The sequence below is a fragment of the Trichoderma virens genome (genome assembly GCF_000170995.1).
Source record: "Trichoderma virens Gv29-8 chromosome Unknown TRIVIscaffold_73, whole genome shotgun sequence".
Lineage (NCBI taxonomy): Eukaryota > Fungi > Ascomycota > Sordariomycetes > Hypocreales > Hypocreaceae > Trichoderma > Trichoderma virens.
In genome coordinates, this window is record NW_014013676.1 from 1 (window position 1) to 16604 (window position 16604).

The 16604-nt window shown below is 40.8% G+C and overlaps 8 protein-coding genes across 8 annotated transcripts; 3 read left to right on the forward strand and 5 right to left on the reverse strand.

Annotated features, from left to right (window-relative positions):
- Positions 1–3029: 3029 nt before the first annotated feature.
- Positions 3030–4288, reverse strand: TRIVIDRAFT_202095 (uncharacterized protein; the record flags this gene model as incomplete). The annotated part of the gene is made up of 6 exons (XM_014099938.1): positions 3030–3038; positions 3084–3096; positions 3134–3143; positions 3547–3575; positions 3638–3915; positions 4283–4288. The coding sequence occupies 6 exons, from the start codon at positions 4286–4288 to the stop codon at positions 3030–3032; spliced, it is 345 nt and encodes a 114-aa protein (XP_013955413.1).
- Positions 4289–5329: 1041 nt separating this feature from the next.
- TRIVIDRAFT_52177 (uncharacterized protein) lies at positions 5330–6418 on the forward strand (the record flags this gene model as incomplete). The annotated part of the gene is made up of 3 exons (XM_014099939.1): positions 5330–5395; positions 5462–6218; positions 6282–6418. The coding sequence occupies 3 exons, from the start codon at positions 5330–5332 to the stop codon at positions 6416–6418; spliced, it is 960 nt and encodes a 319-aa protein (XP_013955414.1).
- A 62-nt stretch (positions 6419–6480) lies between these two features.
- Positions 6481–8566, reverse strand: TRIVIDRAFT_91146 (uncharacterized protein; the record flags this gene model as incomplete). The annotated part of the gene is made up of 3 exons (XM_014099940.1): positions 6481–7725; positions 7782–8265; positions 8314–8566. The coding sequence occupies 3 exons, from the start codon at positions 8561–8563 to the stop codon at positions 6642–6644; spliced, it is 1818 nt and encodes a 605-aa protein (XP_013955415.1).
- Positions 8567–8677: 111 nt separating this feature from the next.
- TRIVIDRAFT_223146 (uncharacterized protein) lies at positions 8678–9037 on the forward strand (the record flags this gene model as incomplete). The annotated part of the gene is made up of 1 exon (XM_014099941.1): positions 8678–9037. One exon carries the CDS (start codon positions 8678–8680, stop codon positions 9035–9037), a length of 360 nt encoding a protein of 119 aa, XP_013955416.1.
- Positions 9038–9627: 590 nt separating this feature from the next.
- On the reverse strand, positions 9628–10602 carry TRIVIDRAFT_223147 (uncharacterized protein; the record flags this gene model as incomplete). The annotated part of the gene is made up of 1 exon (XM_014099942.1): positions 9628–10602. The coding sequence occupies one exon, from the start codon at positions 10600–10602 to the stop codon at positions 9628–9630; it is 975 nt and encodes a 324-aa protein (XP_013955417.1).
- Positions 10603–11365: 763 nt separating this feature from the next.
- On the forward strand, positions 11366–12595 carry TRIVIDRAFT_192253 (uncharacterized protein; the record flags this gene model as incomplete). Its single annotated transcript, XM_014099943.1, has 2 exons — positions 11366–11525; positions 11643–12595. 2 exons carry the CDS (start codon positions 11366–11368, stop codon positions 12593–12595), a joined length of 1113 nt encoding a protein of 370 aa, XP_013955418.1.
- Positions 12596–13145: 550 nt separating this feature from the next.
- Positions 13146–13781, reverse strand: TRIVIDRAFT_52140 (uncharacterized protein; the record flags this gene model as incomplete). Its single annotated transcript, XM_014099944.1, has 1 exon — positions 13146–13781. A coding segment is annotated over one exon (636 nt), but the record flags the coding sequence as incomplete, so codon positions are not given.
- Positions 13782–15198: 1417 nt separating this feature from the next.
- On the reverse strand, positions 15199–15489 carry TRIVIDRAFT_152970 (uncharacterized protein; the record flags this gene model as incomplete). The annotated part of the gene is made up of 1 exon (XM_014099945.1): positions 15199–15489. A coding segment is annotated over one exon (291 nt), but the record flags the coding sequence as incomplete, so codon positions are not given.
- Between the last annotated feature and the right edge of the window lie 1115 nt (positions 15490–16604).

Below are 16604 nucleotides of genomic sequence, written 5' to 3' on the forward strand. Positions count from 1 at the left end.
TTAAAATTATTTAAATATTTAATGCACTTCTGGTATTATAAGATTAATAAATAAACTTCCTTTAATTTAAAAAAAACTATAAATATAATTACTTTTATAGACTTACTATTTAAAATAAAACTAATACTCTTTAATATTATAAAAGGGGATAAATATTATATAAAAGTATATTAAAAAGCAATAATAGAAATAATAAGCAGTAATATATAAGTTATCTCTTAAATTTAGTATTATAATAGTAATTTTACCTTAATATAAAGCCTATTATTAATTATTATAGTAAAGTATATAATATTAAAGAGATTATTAATAAAGGTCAGCTGTTAAAAATATAAAAAAAGTACTAGGACAGCTAACTCTTTAAATTATAGCCTTTAGGCTATACCTTTTATTATTCTAATAAAGCCTTATACTTTATAAACTTCTAAACTAATAGATAATAAAACTAAATAAAACGTAAAATTCTAATATATCTTAATTAAACGTAGTATATAAGTTATTAATATTAATAATACAGGTATTAATTTAATTAAATCTTTTAATAAAAAAAAAACTTTATATATTAACTACTTACTTTATTAAAGTATTAAAAACTATATATTAAAATCTAAGGTAGTATATAAATTATCTATTATACCACTTTATAGTAAAAATAAGATATTAATTATAAAAAATCAATTTAAAGTATAAATATATAAAATTAACTTTATTTTTAAAGTAAAAAATAAAAAATATAAAAGAAAATAATAGCTGTAAATAATTAAACTTATTAATAAATATAAACTAAATATTAAGTATATAAATATATTTTTAAAAATTAAGTTAAAAGGACTATTACTATAATTATTATTATAAAAGAATTTACTTAGTAGGAGGAGCCTTTTTATATTTAAGGATATTATAAAGTTAATTAAGTTTAGTTTAAGCAGTAATAAAGTTAAGCACTGCAGTACTATTGAAATTATTATTATAAAAAAGATTAGCATTAGTAACTATCTCCTTAATAATAACCTTAAGTTAACAATAGTTAAAAAGTTAATTAAAGATATTACTGTCTACAGATAGCTAACTAAAATAATTATAATTAATAAAAATATTATAATATTTAAAATAGTTATTTTATAAGAATAGCAACTATTAATAAATAGCTTTTTAATAAATATAAAATTAACAGTAAAACTAATATATTATATAAAGCTAATTAGTTTTATTAATTAAATAAAAAATAATAATATTTAAATTTAGCAATAGTAAAAGTAACTGGGAATATATATTTTTAGTATTATAAAGGAAATTAATAATATAACTGTAATATTTATATTATTAGCCTTAATGTTAAAAAATTTATATATAAATATAAATATAAGTGATAAATATTTCCTTAACTTAAAATAGCTTAAGAAAATATAGTAAAATATCTCTAAAATCTAAGGTATTTTTTTAATTAAAAAAGAAAAACATAAATAGTTTAAGCTTAGTATTTTTATTATAGTAAGCTTTATAAGTACTATTTTAAAAATATAAATTAAACTATTTAATTTTATAGTAAATATAAAATTTAAAACTCTAAGTATTAAACTAGGCCTATTAGGCGTAAATAAACTCTATATTTTTATTATATAGTACTATTACAGTAAGATTATTTTAAAAAAGAATCTTAGGTAAAATATTTAATATAACTTTTATAGTAAAAGTAGAGTTTTACTAACTAAATTAAAGTTAACCTAATGAAGGTGTAATAGTTATATTTAGATTAAATAAAGTTAAAGTAGAAGTCTAAAAGTATTATAAGGTACCTAAAGTAGGAATAGCTATATAAAAAGTGCAGTAAAATACCTCTTTATTAATTAACGTAATAAATTAAAGTTTAAGCTAGGTAAGACTATAATAAAAGCAGACTTAGTCTTTATTATTAATATTATTATAAATAAAAGATTAAGTATAATAACTATAATAATTAGAAATAGAATTATAAAGGTCATTAAGCTAAATAATACTATAAAAATAATAAATAAAATAACTGTAATTTTAATTATCTTAATATATAATAGACTACTATTATTACTGTATTAATTACTTAAATACTTAAGATTATAAGAGAAGTTAAAATATAGTTAATGTTAAGGAAAGATCTTCGCTAATATAATATTAAACATAATATTAACGTTAAATTTATACTTAAGCTTTATATACTTTAATGTATTTAAGACTTTTATTTTTATTAATATTATAATAAAAAAGATATAAAGCCTTATAAAAAGTCTTATTAGCCGCTTTAGAGAGTAGGGTAGGCGTTTAAGCAAAAATAGCAGGGATATTTATATAAAAAAAAATAACTAAAAGTTAATAAAATAGCTATTACTTAAAGGATTAAATACTGCTAATTATATATTTATAGCTACTGAAAATTAATTATATAGCTTAAGTAATTTAAAAGAAGTAAGTAAATACTAAGGAAAAGAAAATTAAGGTTATATACAGCTATTAAAGGCCTTTTAGCGCTAACAGTAATTAAAGTACTTTTTAACAAAAGTATTTAACTTCTTTAAATAAAAGAATTAATTATTTAGTTTAGTCTATTTATAATAAGTATATTAATAAAATAGTATATTATTAAAAAACTAAAGAAGATTAAAAAGATTAAAAAAAAAGTTAAAATTACCTTTAGGAAAAAAAGGAAGTAAAGGCGGAGGTAAAAGTACTACTACTATAGTAAACGTTATTATAACTATAGATATAAATTACTATTAATTATAAGCTTATAATTCTAATAATTAAATATTAAAATATAATTTATTTATTAAAGTAAATTTAAAAATAATTAAAATATTAAAATAAAGTTAATAGCTTAAGTAAATAAAAGAATAAAAAATAATAAAAAAAAATAAAAAAAAGTAAAAAATAAAAAGAATATACTATAAAAGAATTTTTAATATTTAATAAAAGTATATTTATTTATAAAAGCGTTTATATATATAAGTTTATCTATTTATTAAAAATAATATAAATTAATTAAGCAGTTAATATTATTAAATAAACTATATTAAGCATTTTAATTAATTATAGGTTAAATTTATATATACCCTCCAGAGGTATCTGTAGTAAACTTTACTTATAGCGCTTATATACCTACAGTATTATACCTATAGTATCTTTTAATTATAATAGTATTTAATATATATAAAAAGCTGCTTTTCTGTATTTTTAAATAATATTAATTTTAAAAAGAAATATATTTATATAAAAAAAATATATATAAAATTATATTAAAGTATATTACTATATTACAGGTAACGTAAGATATAAGGAGCTATAAAAAGCTATAAAGCTTAACACTACAGGAACATTATAATATTAACTTTTAATTTACAACAACACTAAAAAACAATATTAACACTATATTACAGGCAGTAAAAGCTACCAAAAAATATAAATTTAACCAATTACTAATTAAGATTTCGACCTGTAGCTTAAAAATATAGTGGCTTATTATTATTTTTGCCTATTAATAAAGTAAATCTAAAAGCTGCACTTCACTCAGTTTACAACTTCGCAAAGCTAGCTTCGCAGCTTTGCTTGATTAATTACAGTTAGTCATGTTCACAATGTCTCCAAGACTTTCGGGCTGCCAACTCACTCTGAGAACCATGGCAGCGTGGATAGCATCCTTGATGGGGAATCGACAGGGATGCCGTTGATAGCACGGACAACATCGTCGCGAGAAGTGGCGTCACCGCGGACAACTTGCACGATGGCTCCGGCAGCCTCAAGGTTGGCGACCAGCTTGGCAACGGAGAGTGAGTCTACCCCATATCGGTAGAGGAAAGTGAAGCGACGAGCTCCAAATTCCATCATCCACGAGGTCAAGCTACGACCGAGACCACCCAAGCATCCGACATTGGTTTCAGGAATGGACTGATGGATTGGAAGGTAAAACTAGACGAGTATGATGAAAAGAGTAATCGTAACAAGTTTATCAGAATCACCACTACAATTTCTGAATTATCGATCAGTGCATAAAACGCGCTGCCCCTTTGCTTGCCAACCGCTCCCCCAGAAGATTTGCCAGAATCGCAGTTCATCGGAGCTGTGTGAGATGACTTCAGAAGGACGGCTTCCAAACATGAAAAAGTGAATTCAGCACTGCTAGAAAAGAGAATTCTTCCCGATAATTATGATATGAGCAGCGCGTGAGCCATGATAATGTGGACAGGATTTAACTAAGTGGGATTTATTATTGTATCCGCTATTTCCCTTGTCTTCAATTTCCTTTCGGACTAACATACATAATTGACACAGGCTACGAGTTTTGATTAAACAAAAGAACATAAATTAATTCGTACCTTTATTTCAGATTCATTTTAAGTCTGATGTTGTCTATATGGGTCGTCCGCGGGCGGTGCTATCGCCAGTGACATTGAAAAAGTAGCATACAACGCGAGCGCCATTGATCCATATCAGGTCCCGATATCTTCAATGACTTTTGCGATCCAGCATTAATCCAGTAGTAGTTGCAATTTTGCAATCATATTGCGTCACCTCTTCGCGCAGTTTAAAGTTGATGTGTATCTGAGCCCATGACTGGTCTTAGCTGCCGTCGGCGCATTAAAATTCTCTTGCATGGGAAGAAGGATTTAATGGCCTTAATTGACTTAAAGGTCCGGTCTTGATCCTTGACAGAAACCAATGACCGAGAATTATGGGCACAGATCGCTATCAGATGCATATTCATCTTTAGCCTTCGCAGACCGGACTTGCGCTGCTATCGGCCAAGATCCCTTAATGCCGCCAACTTGTCCGGATGCTTAGAGGTGGATTTCTTGAAAGCACTGCAAGAGGTTTAGTAATTCACGAAGGATGAAAGCTAAACTCGACTTGCCGTAGAGTCAATGTCGCAGGTCGAATCGGATTGGCTTATTCCCCTGTCAGACGTGTCCACTACTGTATCTCCGAATCCTCTTCTTCGAAGCTCTTCTGCGGACCCCGCCTTGTCCGCACCTCCACATTGGCCGGGAAACCTCTCAGGCACGGAGATGAGAATCCGTCACTATGCCCAAAGGGCAACAAAAAGGCTTGCGATTATGACGACGAACCAACAGCATAGATAGGATGTAGAAGATTGTATATAACCAGCTTGGAACCGATCCTTCGCTCCATTCAAATTCCCTCATACTCTTCATCTGTAGCAACATAGCCTGGTAAAAATTGTTTTGAAAAGTGGCAGTGCTTGTCGTTTCAACTTGTCATTGACAGAAGATTCAGCTTTATAAACCAGCTCCACAGAAGAAGGAAGAAAATTTCGCCAGAAATGCCTGGCTCTATCAGTTTTATGCAGCAGTCCTTCCCGGGCGCGCCTAAGTTCACGGACAAGGATGTCCCGGACTTGAAGGGAAAGGTGTGAAACAATGGATCTTCAGTTGCTATCTTCAAATCCCATTGTCGCTAATGCTGGTTATGATAGACTGTCATCGTCACTGGTTCCAACACCGGTCTCGGCAAGATTATGGCCCAGATCCTTTACTCCAAGAATGCCAAGGTCTACATGATGGCGCGTTCTGAGGAAAAGACCAAGACGGCCATTGACAGCATTAAGTCAACTGTCGGCAAATCTGATGGTGAACTCATCTACCTGAAGCTTGATCTTTCCGACATCCCCAGTGCCAAGGCCTCAGCTGAGGAGTTTTTGCACCGCGAGAAGAACCTCCATTTGCTGTTCAACAATGCTGGTGTTGGATACCCTGAGCCGGGGAGCAAGACGAAGCAGGGCTATGAACTCCAGTTGGGTGTCAACTGTCTTGGAACTTTTGCCTTCACCAAGACTCTGACTCCTGCCCTCGTTGCCGCCGCCAAGACAGCACCGGCCAACTCCGTCCGCGTCATTTGGGTCTCATCTTCAGCTGCCGAGGCCATTGCTCCCAACAACTACGTTGAGAACCTCTCCAAGATTGAGAAGATGGGTGCTTTTGAGCAGTACTGCGTTAGCAAACTCGGAAACTACTGGCACGCTACAGAATTCGCTGCGCGCTACAAGGCTGATGGTGTCATCTCTATCCCCCTGAACCCCGGCAACCTCGATTCCGATTTCTGGCGCACTCAAGGAGCCGTGATGACCTACATCCTGCGAAAGACTCTCCTGTATCCTCCCATATATGGTGCTTATACCAATCTCTTTGCTGGCTTCTCTCCTGAAGTTACTCTTGAGAAGACAGGTACTTTCGGTAAGAATTCTCTTTCTCTCATTTATACCGACCAGAAACTACGGATAGCTAACTGGGATATAGTTGCCCCTTGGGGTCAATTCTGGACCCTCTCCAAGGAAATGATTGCGGGCTCCATTTCAAAGTCTGAAGGTGGCACTGGTATCGCCAGTAGCTTCTGGGACTGGACTGAAGCCCAGATCAAGCCTTACATGGGTTGATTTGCTAGTTGGAAATGCGAGAGGAATTTGGACCACGGGGTTTTTCTTTAAAATAGAATTTTGGGGGAACTAGCGATGCGTTCGGCTGGTTATGTTTGTAACGTCAAAACTGAAATGAAATGATAGTCTTTATTTACATTTACCCTTTTCTCTTCTGGCGCCTATTAATTACCTAGGTACTCTTTTCTAACTCCCCACTCGTTTACGATGCATCCTTATACCATTAAAATTTCCAATCCAAATATTTTTCAGGGACCGTGGGCCACTTATCAACACCGTCTCGAATAACAATAGACATGCCTCCCAAGAGATGATTGCTGATATGGCAATGCAATAACCAAGCACCCGGATTCACAACCTGATATCTCACCACGGTCCACGTCTTTCCAGTAATGGCCGGTAGCGATGCGATGCTGTCCCTACGGGGTGGATTCACAAGGTTAAACAGCTCTGGCTTCTCCTTAATTGCTTCCTTAACAGAATCCCAGATAAAGTCGCCCTCTCCGGCGCCAATCTGAAACATTTTGTTGCTGTGCTTGTGGATTGGATGAGGTGGCATTGGTACTGTGCTTGCAAAGAGGACAAGGTCAACCCATGTACCGTTGAAGGTCGAGATGGTCACATTGTTCTGCACAGGTTCCGGGTGTCGAAATAAGACGGGTGGTTGGCTGGAGCTGTCGAGGGCGTCGGGCATGAGACGAGTGGAATTCAAGGCCCAAAGGTACGAAGCCCCATCAAGCTTCATGTCGAGCTTGTACGTTATATCGGCTGTTTGCACGATTGGCTCTGGCGGGAACGGGGCAGCTGTGGCTTGGTTGAATAGCGTCACATTCTTTGACAATGGCACTCCTGTAATGCTGATGAATGGTTTCGACTCGCTGGTATGAGACTTTCCGCAGTTGCTCTGCACTTCCAAGACTGCGTTTCCAACCAGTACCTGTGGAATGCTGATGGCATTGCAGCGAATGTTGAATTTCCCAGCCTTATTGATTCTCACCATGACGCTGTATCGATCGCCATTGGTAAGTACAAGGGCTTGTACCTTCTGAGGATGAATGTATGCTCCGTCCATAGCATACACCCACATGTCATGTTCATCTATAGACACCATCGATGTGATGAAGTTGATGGAGCCGATGATGTTTATTGCGAGCCACTGGTGAGTGGGAAGTGACGAGAGCTGTGCCTGAATGATTTCAGTGGCACCTTTGGTTTCCTTGCAGCCGGAAAAGGCTCCAGCAGGGATGGAAGTGAGATTAGCTTGGTCTGGGTTACCCAGTGCAGCCAGCGCCGCAGGCGGCAGGCACCTATTCAATTTGAATCAGTACAGATAGGCATCTGACGAGGCGAAGATAGAACATACGACTTATCAGTCATGGCCGTTACATTTCCCATTGCTAAAAAGGCCTTTTGATCATCGCTTAGGTTGGCCGAGACTTCGGCGCTCGGAAGACACTGCACGCGTCCCTTGCCATTGAACAAGATGGAATCATAGCACGAGTCTTCGACACCGCTAGCCAATGCGATGTTCCACTTCTCTTGAGATGTGAAGTGGTTAAAGTCTGCAATTGCAAGTGGCTTGACGTTGCGTTCAGCTTCAATCATGGCGACAACGGCATCGGGGTCGGAAGATATCAGATGGAAAGGCTTTGGGTCTTGAGGGCGAGGGTGAATAATTATGGGACCGTAGAGGCCATCTTCAATCTGACCGTGGAAATGAGAGTGATACCAGTAGCTGCCATACTGGGTTGCTGCAAATTCATGGATAAAGTGACCACCAGGAGGGATCGATAGTTGAGAGAGTCCAGGGACACCATCAGACCATGGTGTACCAAACATCTCAATGCCTTCTAAAATTAGCATTGCATGTCAATAAGACATCATTATCGACCTACCATGGAAGTGGATTGTAGTGTTTTGAGGGGAGTGGTTCTTGACACGCACAACAACCCAATCGTCCTGATCAACCTCGATCGTAGGGCCGGGTGACTGGCCATTGACCAAGAACATCTGTCGTGAGAAGCCATCTGGAGCGTGCTTTTCCCAGGTCAAAGTAAAATTGAACTCGCGCACCCGTACAGGAGGCACATAGGTTGGGAGCGCCCATGATGGCAGCAACTGCGCAAGGAGAAGGAAGAGGAGCATTGACAGTCGCGCCATTGCGAGTTGGGAGGACTGGATCAATCTAGATGGCCTGGCCCGAAGACACCAGAACCAAGCATAGAAGGAAAGGGGCAAGCCATATTATACTCGGCCAACATGTCTCAGTCTTACCACCCGAATCCATGGCTCTTCGGCCAACGACTTAGCCTCGTCATGTCTCAGATCAATACACGGGTAGAAGCTGCAATAGGCGTCATCCGGCGGCAACTGGCCCCTGCACGCCCGCCTCCCTGGGATCAGGCCAGCGAAACGAAACAATCAAAGATCCAGCATGCGTGTTGGTGCAACGCCTTGATTGGGAGCGTGCGGCAGGGCACCGCATCTGGTGGATCTCGATCCGCTTTCAGCTTGTCTCGTTCGCAGGATGTAGCACACTTGGCACGTCATAAGCGCGCCAGCACAGCAAACCTGCAGCTACGAACAATCCTCCAAGCTGATTATCTATGCCCTAAATAGTATCATTCGTCGGCTTCGAAGAGGCTTTGGGCCTTTTGCAGCCCGGTAAGGTGCAGCGGCGAACGCCGATCCAGTCTGTTGAATGTTTGCCATTGTTTTCTTTGTGTGAAAGCTCGGCCACGCAGACAGCGATTAATATCGGCATTGGCTTTTGGGACACAAACTGTTGATTTCTTCTTCTCCTTCTCCTTCTTCTTCCCCATTTTGCAGTTGTAATTTTAGGCTCAATTTTAAAGTTTGCTGACTATTGACTTGGAAACAGAATTAACTCTCGTTGTATGTCGCGCGCGCATTGAGCTTGCGCTTAGGCATTGTTTAGCTCTCATATCTTCAAGCTATCGGATGTATGTAAGCACTGGCTCAAAATAAGCTGATGGTTTGTTTACTGCCCTGCGAACCAGAGGATCTATAGTTCAGAGAAGCAATAGTGCGAAGTTAGGTGTTGACTCACAACTGTTGCGCGATGAAGAACGGAATCCCAATCAGCCTCTTATTGAGCCAGTGTTGGGACGCTTCTTTGGTCAACGGTTCAGATGACCAATCAGATGACAAACATGTGATGAGAAAAGAACATTCAATTCATCTCTACCTTATACAAAAAACTCTCTAATGCTTGGATGATCTTCTCGTGGTGCATCCTGCCTCAAAAGCCACCATCCCACGACTTCTGGCGGCTGATTACCTGGAAATACACATTTGCTGTTGTCCTCGTCCTCGTCCTCCCCGTCTTCATTCGCCAAAGTCCAATCTAACTCTGCCACTTGATCCTCTTCATCTCCCTTTAGCTCTTCTTCCAGCGCCCTCTCCATATCAACTTTGATGTCTCCCCACGTCGTCATGGTCAATAGTGTCCTGCTTCCTTCAGTTGCTCCGGGTATGACCAGGACTCCTGGGGCCGCGTTTCCCGCTGCCGCACCGTTATGAATCGCATTCCGGATTCCCATGCCCGCACCGGCCCAGGGAATTTCCGTTGCCTCAGGCAAATGCACGAGTTGAGCTTCATACTGTGCTGATTTGTATGGTTCGCGGCCCCAGGTGACACCCCCCTTGTGCCGTACGCGTGGGAGTACGTAGTGAATGCCCTCTATCGCAGGCATATGAAAGTAAATGCCTCTGACAACGCTCCGCCAGTGCCGGCGAATGTCTTCATCACCAGGCGCCGTCTGTCGAGGCACGTCTCGGAACCAGGCTCGCCATTCCAGTCCTACGTGTAAGACCTTCTCCCAACCGCTGATCCTCGTCTTGCCGCCTTGGGAGCGTAGCATGTGCCGCTGATTGCGATCAAAATACAAAATATCCCGCTTTGGATTGAACCAAGGTCCCGTGCCGGGTTCCGGAGCGAGAAAGTAGTCTCCATTCCGGAGAGCGGCGGCCCGGGACTCGGTGCATATGTGGAGTGCAATTGGCGGGGGATGCTTGCGGTGGAAAGTGAGGATTTTGCTGTTAATACCAGATTCTGTTGTACCCTTGACGTGAAATATTCGCGTAGGGGGAAGAGTGGCCTCCCAAATGAGAGTGCGGATCTCAAAGGGCAAGCCTGAGAGGTTAAACGACTCTCGTGCCATGGCTATTGTGTCTCGTAGTTGGAATTAGATGAAGAGACTTGCTTCACACAAGGCTGCAGCTTTATGTAGTATCTCTCTTCTCTTCAGCCCAAGCAGCGTAGGCTAAGATAAAGCAACCAAACCCCTGGCTAGGCAGCCAGGTTTATGATGGGAGCCGGAATGAAGCTGCCTGGTTGGTTTGTGGCGGCTGCGATGAAGGCGCGTCGACTTTACGTAAGGCAACAAAATGGATAAGGCGCATTTGACAAGAATTGGCAAAGAAACGCGAGTCGCACTACCACAAACTTGCAGCCGCAAATGACATGGATGAGCTGGTTGCATCTGATTGGATGTAGCCTCGATCACGGAGCGGTGAGTTTTGCAATTGCCTTGAATCCCGTGTTGAGTAAACGATTGCCTATCCTGTGCTTCTAATTCTCTGCCCAATCGCTTCCATGTTCAATTACGTGAAGGATTCATACAAACGCCATCATAGCTCTCACTCCGCATACTAGAGTCGCAGAAGCGGGTGAGATTATAGGTACCTAGGTAGTTTTGCATGTCGGCTACAAGTACAAAGTTCAAGTTCAGGTGGAAAGCCAAAGGAAAATAAAGAGTCGGAGGATAAGATGACGCCACGTGATGGCGCTTCTCCTCTCCAAACATTTGCCCTGCCTACATGTATTCAGCCTGAGTCTTTAGTACGCATCCAAGCATCATATTTACACACACTTATGCATGACGGCAGCCCTCTTGTTGCCGCATTCTACTGCTTCACAATCTCATGTCTCGTATTCATGGCGTTTCCAACCCCCAGCACCGAGTTAGCGCGGGTCCGAAGCGACCGACCGATTCCATGTATATGTCACTAAAAGTGAACATCTCAATGATCATCCTCATTGCTACATTCATCTTCGTTTTCGCCACCATTATCCGTTCCTCCAGTATTTGGATTCATCTCCAATGGACTCTCGGAATCAAAATCTCTCATGGAATTGAGACGTGCGCGCCCTTTCCAATAGTTCCTCTGAACATCAGCCTCCATGAAGACGTACCTTTAGCACCATCTCCGCTCCCTCCTTCACACGCGGCATCCGATGGAGAGACGATTATTAGAAGATTTCAAACTCTGGGCAGAACGACTGTCTGGAAGAGTATTGCAAACATTAGCTTCCATGGTGACACGTTTGAACCCGAAGGTCTCGTCCGCTTGGGCCCGGATCGTTATGTAGTTAGTTGTGGAGAGTATACTGAGCGTACGCAAAAGTATCCTCATCCCATCAATGGGACCGATCGGACGCCAGGAAAAGGATTTGCCCATTTGATGGTGTATAATGGCAAGGGAGAACGAATTGCTGACGCGACGATTACAAGAGAGGGGGATGAAGAGTATCACAACGGCGGGATTGACTACGATGGACAGTGGATTTGGGGGACTGTTGCACAGTACCGGCCAAACAGCACAGCATATATTTATAAAGCAAACCCATATAACTTGAAGACAGAGATCGTGCTACAGTTTACCGATCATCTGGGCGGCATCGTTCACGATACTACCAAGAACAGCCTCACAACACTAAACTGGGGAAGCCGAAATGCATATGTCTGGGCTCTCAAAGAGGGAGGAGTGGCCGATTGTTTCATCCAAAAGCCTAAGTCAACGACCCGCAACCCAAGTTACTTCGTCGACTACCAGGATTGTAAATGGCTGGGCCAAAGCGAATTCTACAATGGCGCGAGCGTGATGCTTTGCTCTGGCGTGACTGCCTTGGATGGCGGTTATAGTCTCGGTGGGATTGCGTTGGTTCATGCTGAGACAATGCAACCTTTGGCTGAAGTGCCAGTCATGCTCGAGAGCGAGCTTGGAGTGAGAATGACGCAAAATCCCATGGATGTGAGCGTGGAAGGCGGCAAGTTGAGATTTTACTGGCTTCCAGATCAGAGAAATAGCACATTGTACATATATGAAGCACAACCTGATAGTCCTTTTGAGTATGGCGGAGGACAGATTTAAGGCTCCTTGTATCCATGTCCTCAATAGAAACAGTAGGTTGGAGGTTTCTTGCATATAAGATGGCAATAGCACCCATTGGCTATATACTCAACCGCTACAATTCCGTCATAATGGTTTATCTATGGCTTATTTCAGTATCATTTGGACAGCTTTGAGTGTTCCAGTAGGGCTACTGTAAGGATCAAGAGACTGTATTCTCCAATTATTTCCGAGAAATGTATTTAGCGGTTTGTGTGACGGGCAATGGCTTGAATCTGGCCAGCGGCTGGGTTTTATGCTCCTGTGAGTCCATGGATAGAAGTAGTTATACTTGCAACGCATAATTCTATAAAAGGCTTACAGCAAGGAGATTTCTTTAATCGCTAGCACTTCAAGCACCTCTAATTGCAAATATTAGATCTCATGGTATTCTATTCCATATCGCATGAGTCTAGCTTATTATGGGATACAAATGCCGTTAGCCATGTAGACAAGTAAGTATTCGCGCAGAATCCTCCCACATCCTCTATTTTCCCACCACGTACTGGCCAAAAAAAACTGCCATATTTATTTAACATGTTGGTTGATCCGTCGAACTAACGTTGGTCAAGATTGCAACAAACTCGCAGTTGGGAGGGTAGTAGGTAACCCAGTCCACATATTGGAAGTAGTACCACGGAGTGCCATCTTCATTGAGATCGAAATCAGCCTCACAGATCTGCATACCGTTGAGCGTGTTGACGGGCTCCTGGTGCCAGAGGTTGTAGGTGTTGGTGCCACTTGAGGGGGATAGGAGCCAGTTGGGGTCTGAGGCGTTTGGGAATGACGAGGTGTTGGCAAAAGCGAGCTGTCCTACAATAGTAGGGTGTAGAAGCGGGATTTCTGTGTAGTTTTGTAAGAATCCCTTGGGACCGAAGTCGAAGATTGTGCCATCAGAGTTTTGGCCCTCGCTGACAAGGACGCCATTGTCAAGGTTGGCAAGTAGCGGAGGAGAGCTGTTGTCTAGAGCGACATAGCTATATTGGCCGTCCTTGCTAGGCCTAAGCTGAAGAGGCTTAAAATTGTTCGAAGGAATTGAATCATCATAGAGATAAAATGTAAGGCCCGCATGCGTGGTCACGACATTCTGGGCACAGATCTGCCCAGTAACTTGAGATATGCCGGTAGTCAAAGCCAAGGCAGTTGCCATCAACTTATAAGACATGACAAAATCGTGTTGAGTTTTTAAGTGTTTAATAAGAAGCCAGACTTGTACTTGTTTGTGATTGTAGAGATAAAATTGATGTCTGAAGTTAATTCTTCAGCTTCTTATACTTTAAGTCGGCTCCTCTGTTGAGCCGAATAACTTGGAAGGCGCATGAAGCTTGGTGATGGCTTGTACAACTACCGTCGGGTAGAGACGTAGTAGAGTTAGAGCGCGATTAACGAGCTAAGACTTGCATCGGTATATTTACGCGAGCCAGGGTGCTATGCATGCGGAGAATACAGTAATTTTCAATCGGCGGTATCCTGCACAACAAGTGATGCTGATGTAACCCAAGCATAGATCATTTTGATACGGCAGACAAATCGAGTGGAGACTCAGACACAAAGGTGGTTGATCTGTGTATTGCAGAGAACATTTTAATTCATTTCCAAACGTCAAAGACAGTATATCGCTTGATTGCACAAAGTACGAGTCTCATTCTCGAGCCGCCAGTAATACACTCATCGCCATCTGGATTACTCCCCTATATTTGTCGATTGTTAAAGCTCGCTTGCACAATTGCCGAGCAGCTTCCATTTTAAGCTAGATAGCAATGTATATTACTTGTATGTAGGCGTATGCGCACCATTCGTTTTTCATTGTAACGTTATGGCAATTGCACCAAAAGGGGAAGGTATCTCCATTGTGGTTAATCTGAATGCCATTTTCAGATATACTGAACCGGCGATGATCTGATAAGCCATCGTGGCGGGGAAATATATATCAGTAATTCTGCGGCTTAAACAGTACTAGGAGATTAATATAATCGTTCCACTCTCGGAGATAACTACCAAATGTTCAGTCTTCTGCCCGCAGACTCTTTCCTTCAATGTTTGATCAGCCTAAACAATGACGAGATTTGTACAGCCTCATGTCTCAAATATGCAATATGCGATACCCCAAGAGACACGCATGACGTGATGCTATGCAACAAGGGTGAGAACGGGATATTTTTCGGCGGGAGCTAAACACATACGCCCTTGTTTTTACAGAAACAGAATTGCCTAAATGTTTTCAACCATCATCAAACCTGTTTGCGCAATGCCAAGACAAGAAGCGAAGTATGAGTGAGTATGAGTGGATGCTCTAATCGCATATGGCTCGTATCTAGGCTGCCGCTTTCTTCTACACGCGGCTTGAGACCATGAAACTCAGAGCTATGTAATTCTTATCTGAAAAGTCTAACTCCTGGATGTACCCTAGTCAGAATCCCCGACTCCCATTTAGTATCACGTTCTTCTGAATTACGTAGTTGCTTTGGAATGGGCATATATAGTTAGTCTCCCTATGATGACCATATATCTCATGGGCTGATTGCCGAGATGTTGAAATAGCATGGCACATATTGCTCGCAAATACTGCATCACCTCTGTTACTATCAGCTATTCTCGGTGGGTGGGGTATTTGTATAGCTATCCCCTTGCTGAAAAATCAACTGCAGGTCATTTGTAAGCCCTGTCACGGCACGAAAAGACACCAAACTAGTTGTGCCTACAGGTCCCAGAATTGCAAGCATTGTGAAGGTGTATGTTGCCTGTTGAAAGACATGGTTATTTTGGAGCCGCTCCACGATGAGACCGACCTGCATTGCAATTAAAATCAAGGCTACATATGCAGTAACTGCAGCAACCCAGGTCAGGTTCTCACGGAAGAAGCTACTATAATTGTTCCATCAGCCGAAGTACTCTTCAGAAAAGAGAAACAGACTTGTCTGAATGAATGACATTGATGCGCGGTAAGCGAAGTACTGCTCGAAAGAAGTGACGGTGGATCCTGATTGAATCATGTTGACTGATAATTTCTTTGCAACACTCTGGCATTGTGCCCATTTGATGGTTAAGTTATCAGTCTCTCATGGTTAAAGACAATAATCCATGACGATAAAGAGTCGCATTCTGTAGACGCTAAACAAGGATGGGTGTACAGAAAGCTTGAGATGATTTCTGCAGATTCTCTTTATGCTAAATTAGGCGAGGACATCGTCACTCTATCATCGACCGATTTTCGATATGAGCACCAACAACGCCTTCAATGGCGGTTAAGCCGGTATTGCGCATACAACAGAATTCGCTGCAATACAGATGGCTTTGCCAGAATTACAGATGCACAAGAGATCAAGAAAGAGGCTCTACAAAGATTTTCTCATAGCCAGTCTATAACAGGTACAAATAAATCCGCTCCACAAGGACGATACTGAAACCAAGGGTAACTTGCAAGTGCAGCGGTATTCTGGGGTGTCTCGCACCTGCGAGCTAAAGAAGCTTGTTTATCTAGTCCAGCTGTGGCAATGATGGCCGTTTCAAAGAATCCAGACACACTATTGAGGGATTAGCAACTATGCGACATCTTCGGCTGCCAATAATTTTAGGAAGCTGAGATGCAGCTGGAACGAGATTTAAGGGATCCTATTGTTCTCCCAGCACGCGTATAGTGAGCTGCGGGCGGTATTTGCCAAAAGCTAGTTATACATCAATGAATCATTATTGTCATTCTAATGATGGCCGCTAATTAAACTGCTTCGGCGTGAAGTGTATAAAGGATGGGATAGGGGTGTTTTTGATAGGTATTCGGCTGCGATGGTGGTCTTGGAATTGGTCAGGCACGGAAATTGATGGCAAGATGCGGCTCTCGGCCGAGCATAGAAATTTTTGCTAGGGTTTGGGATATAAGCCGGAAATTATTGTAAGATACCATTCACCAAGTATATCAGTGCCGACCATACTGGGCAATTAGGATGGGATTCCCGTAGAGTATGAGAACGATATCGCTTGCCTCAAAGACCTA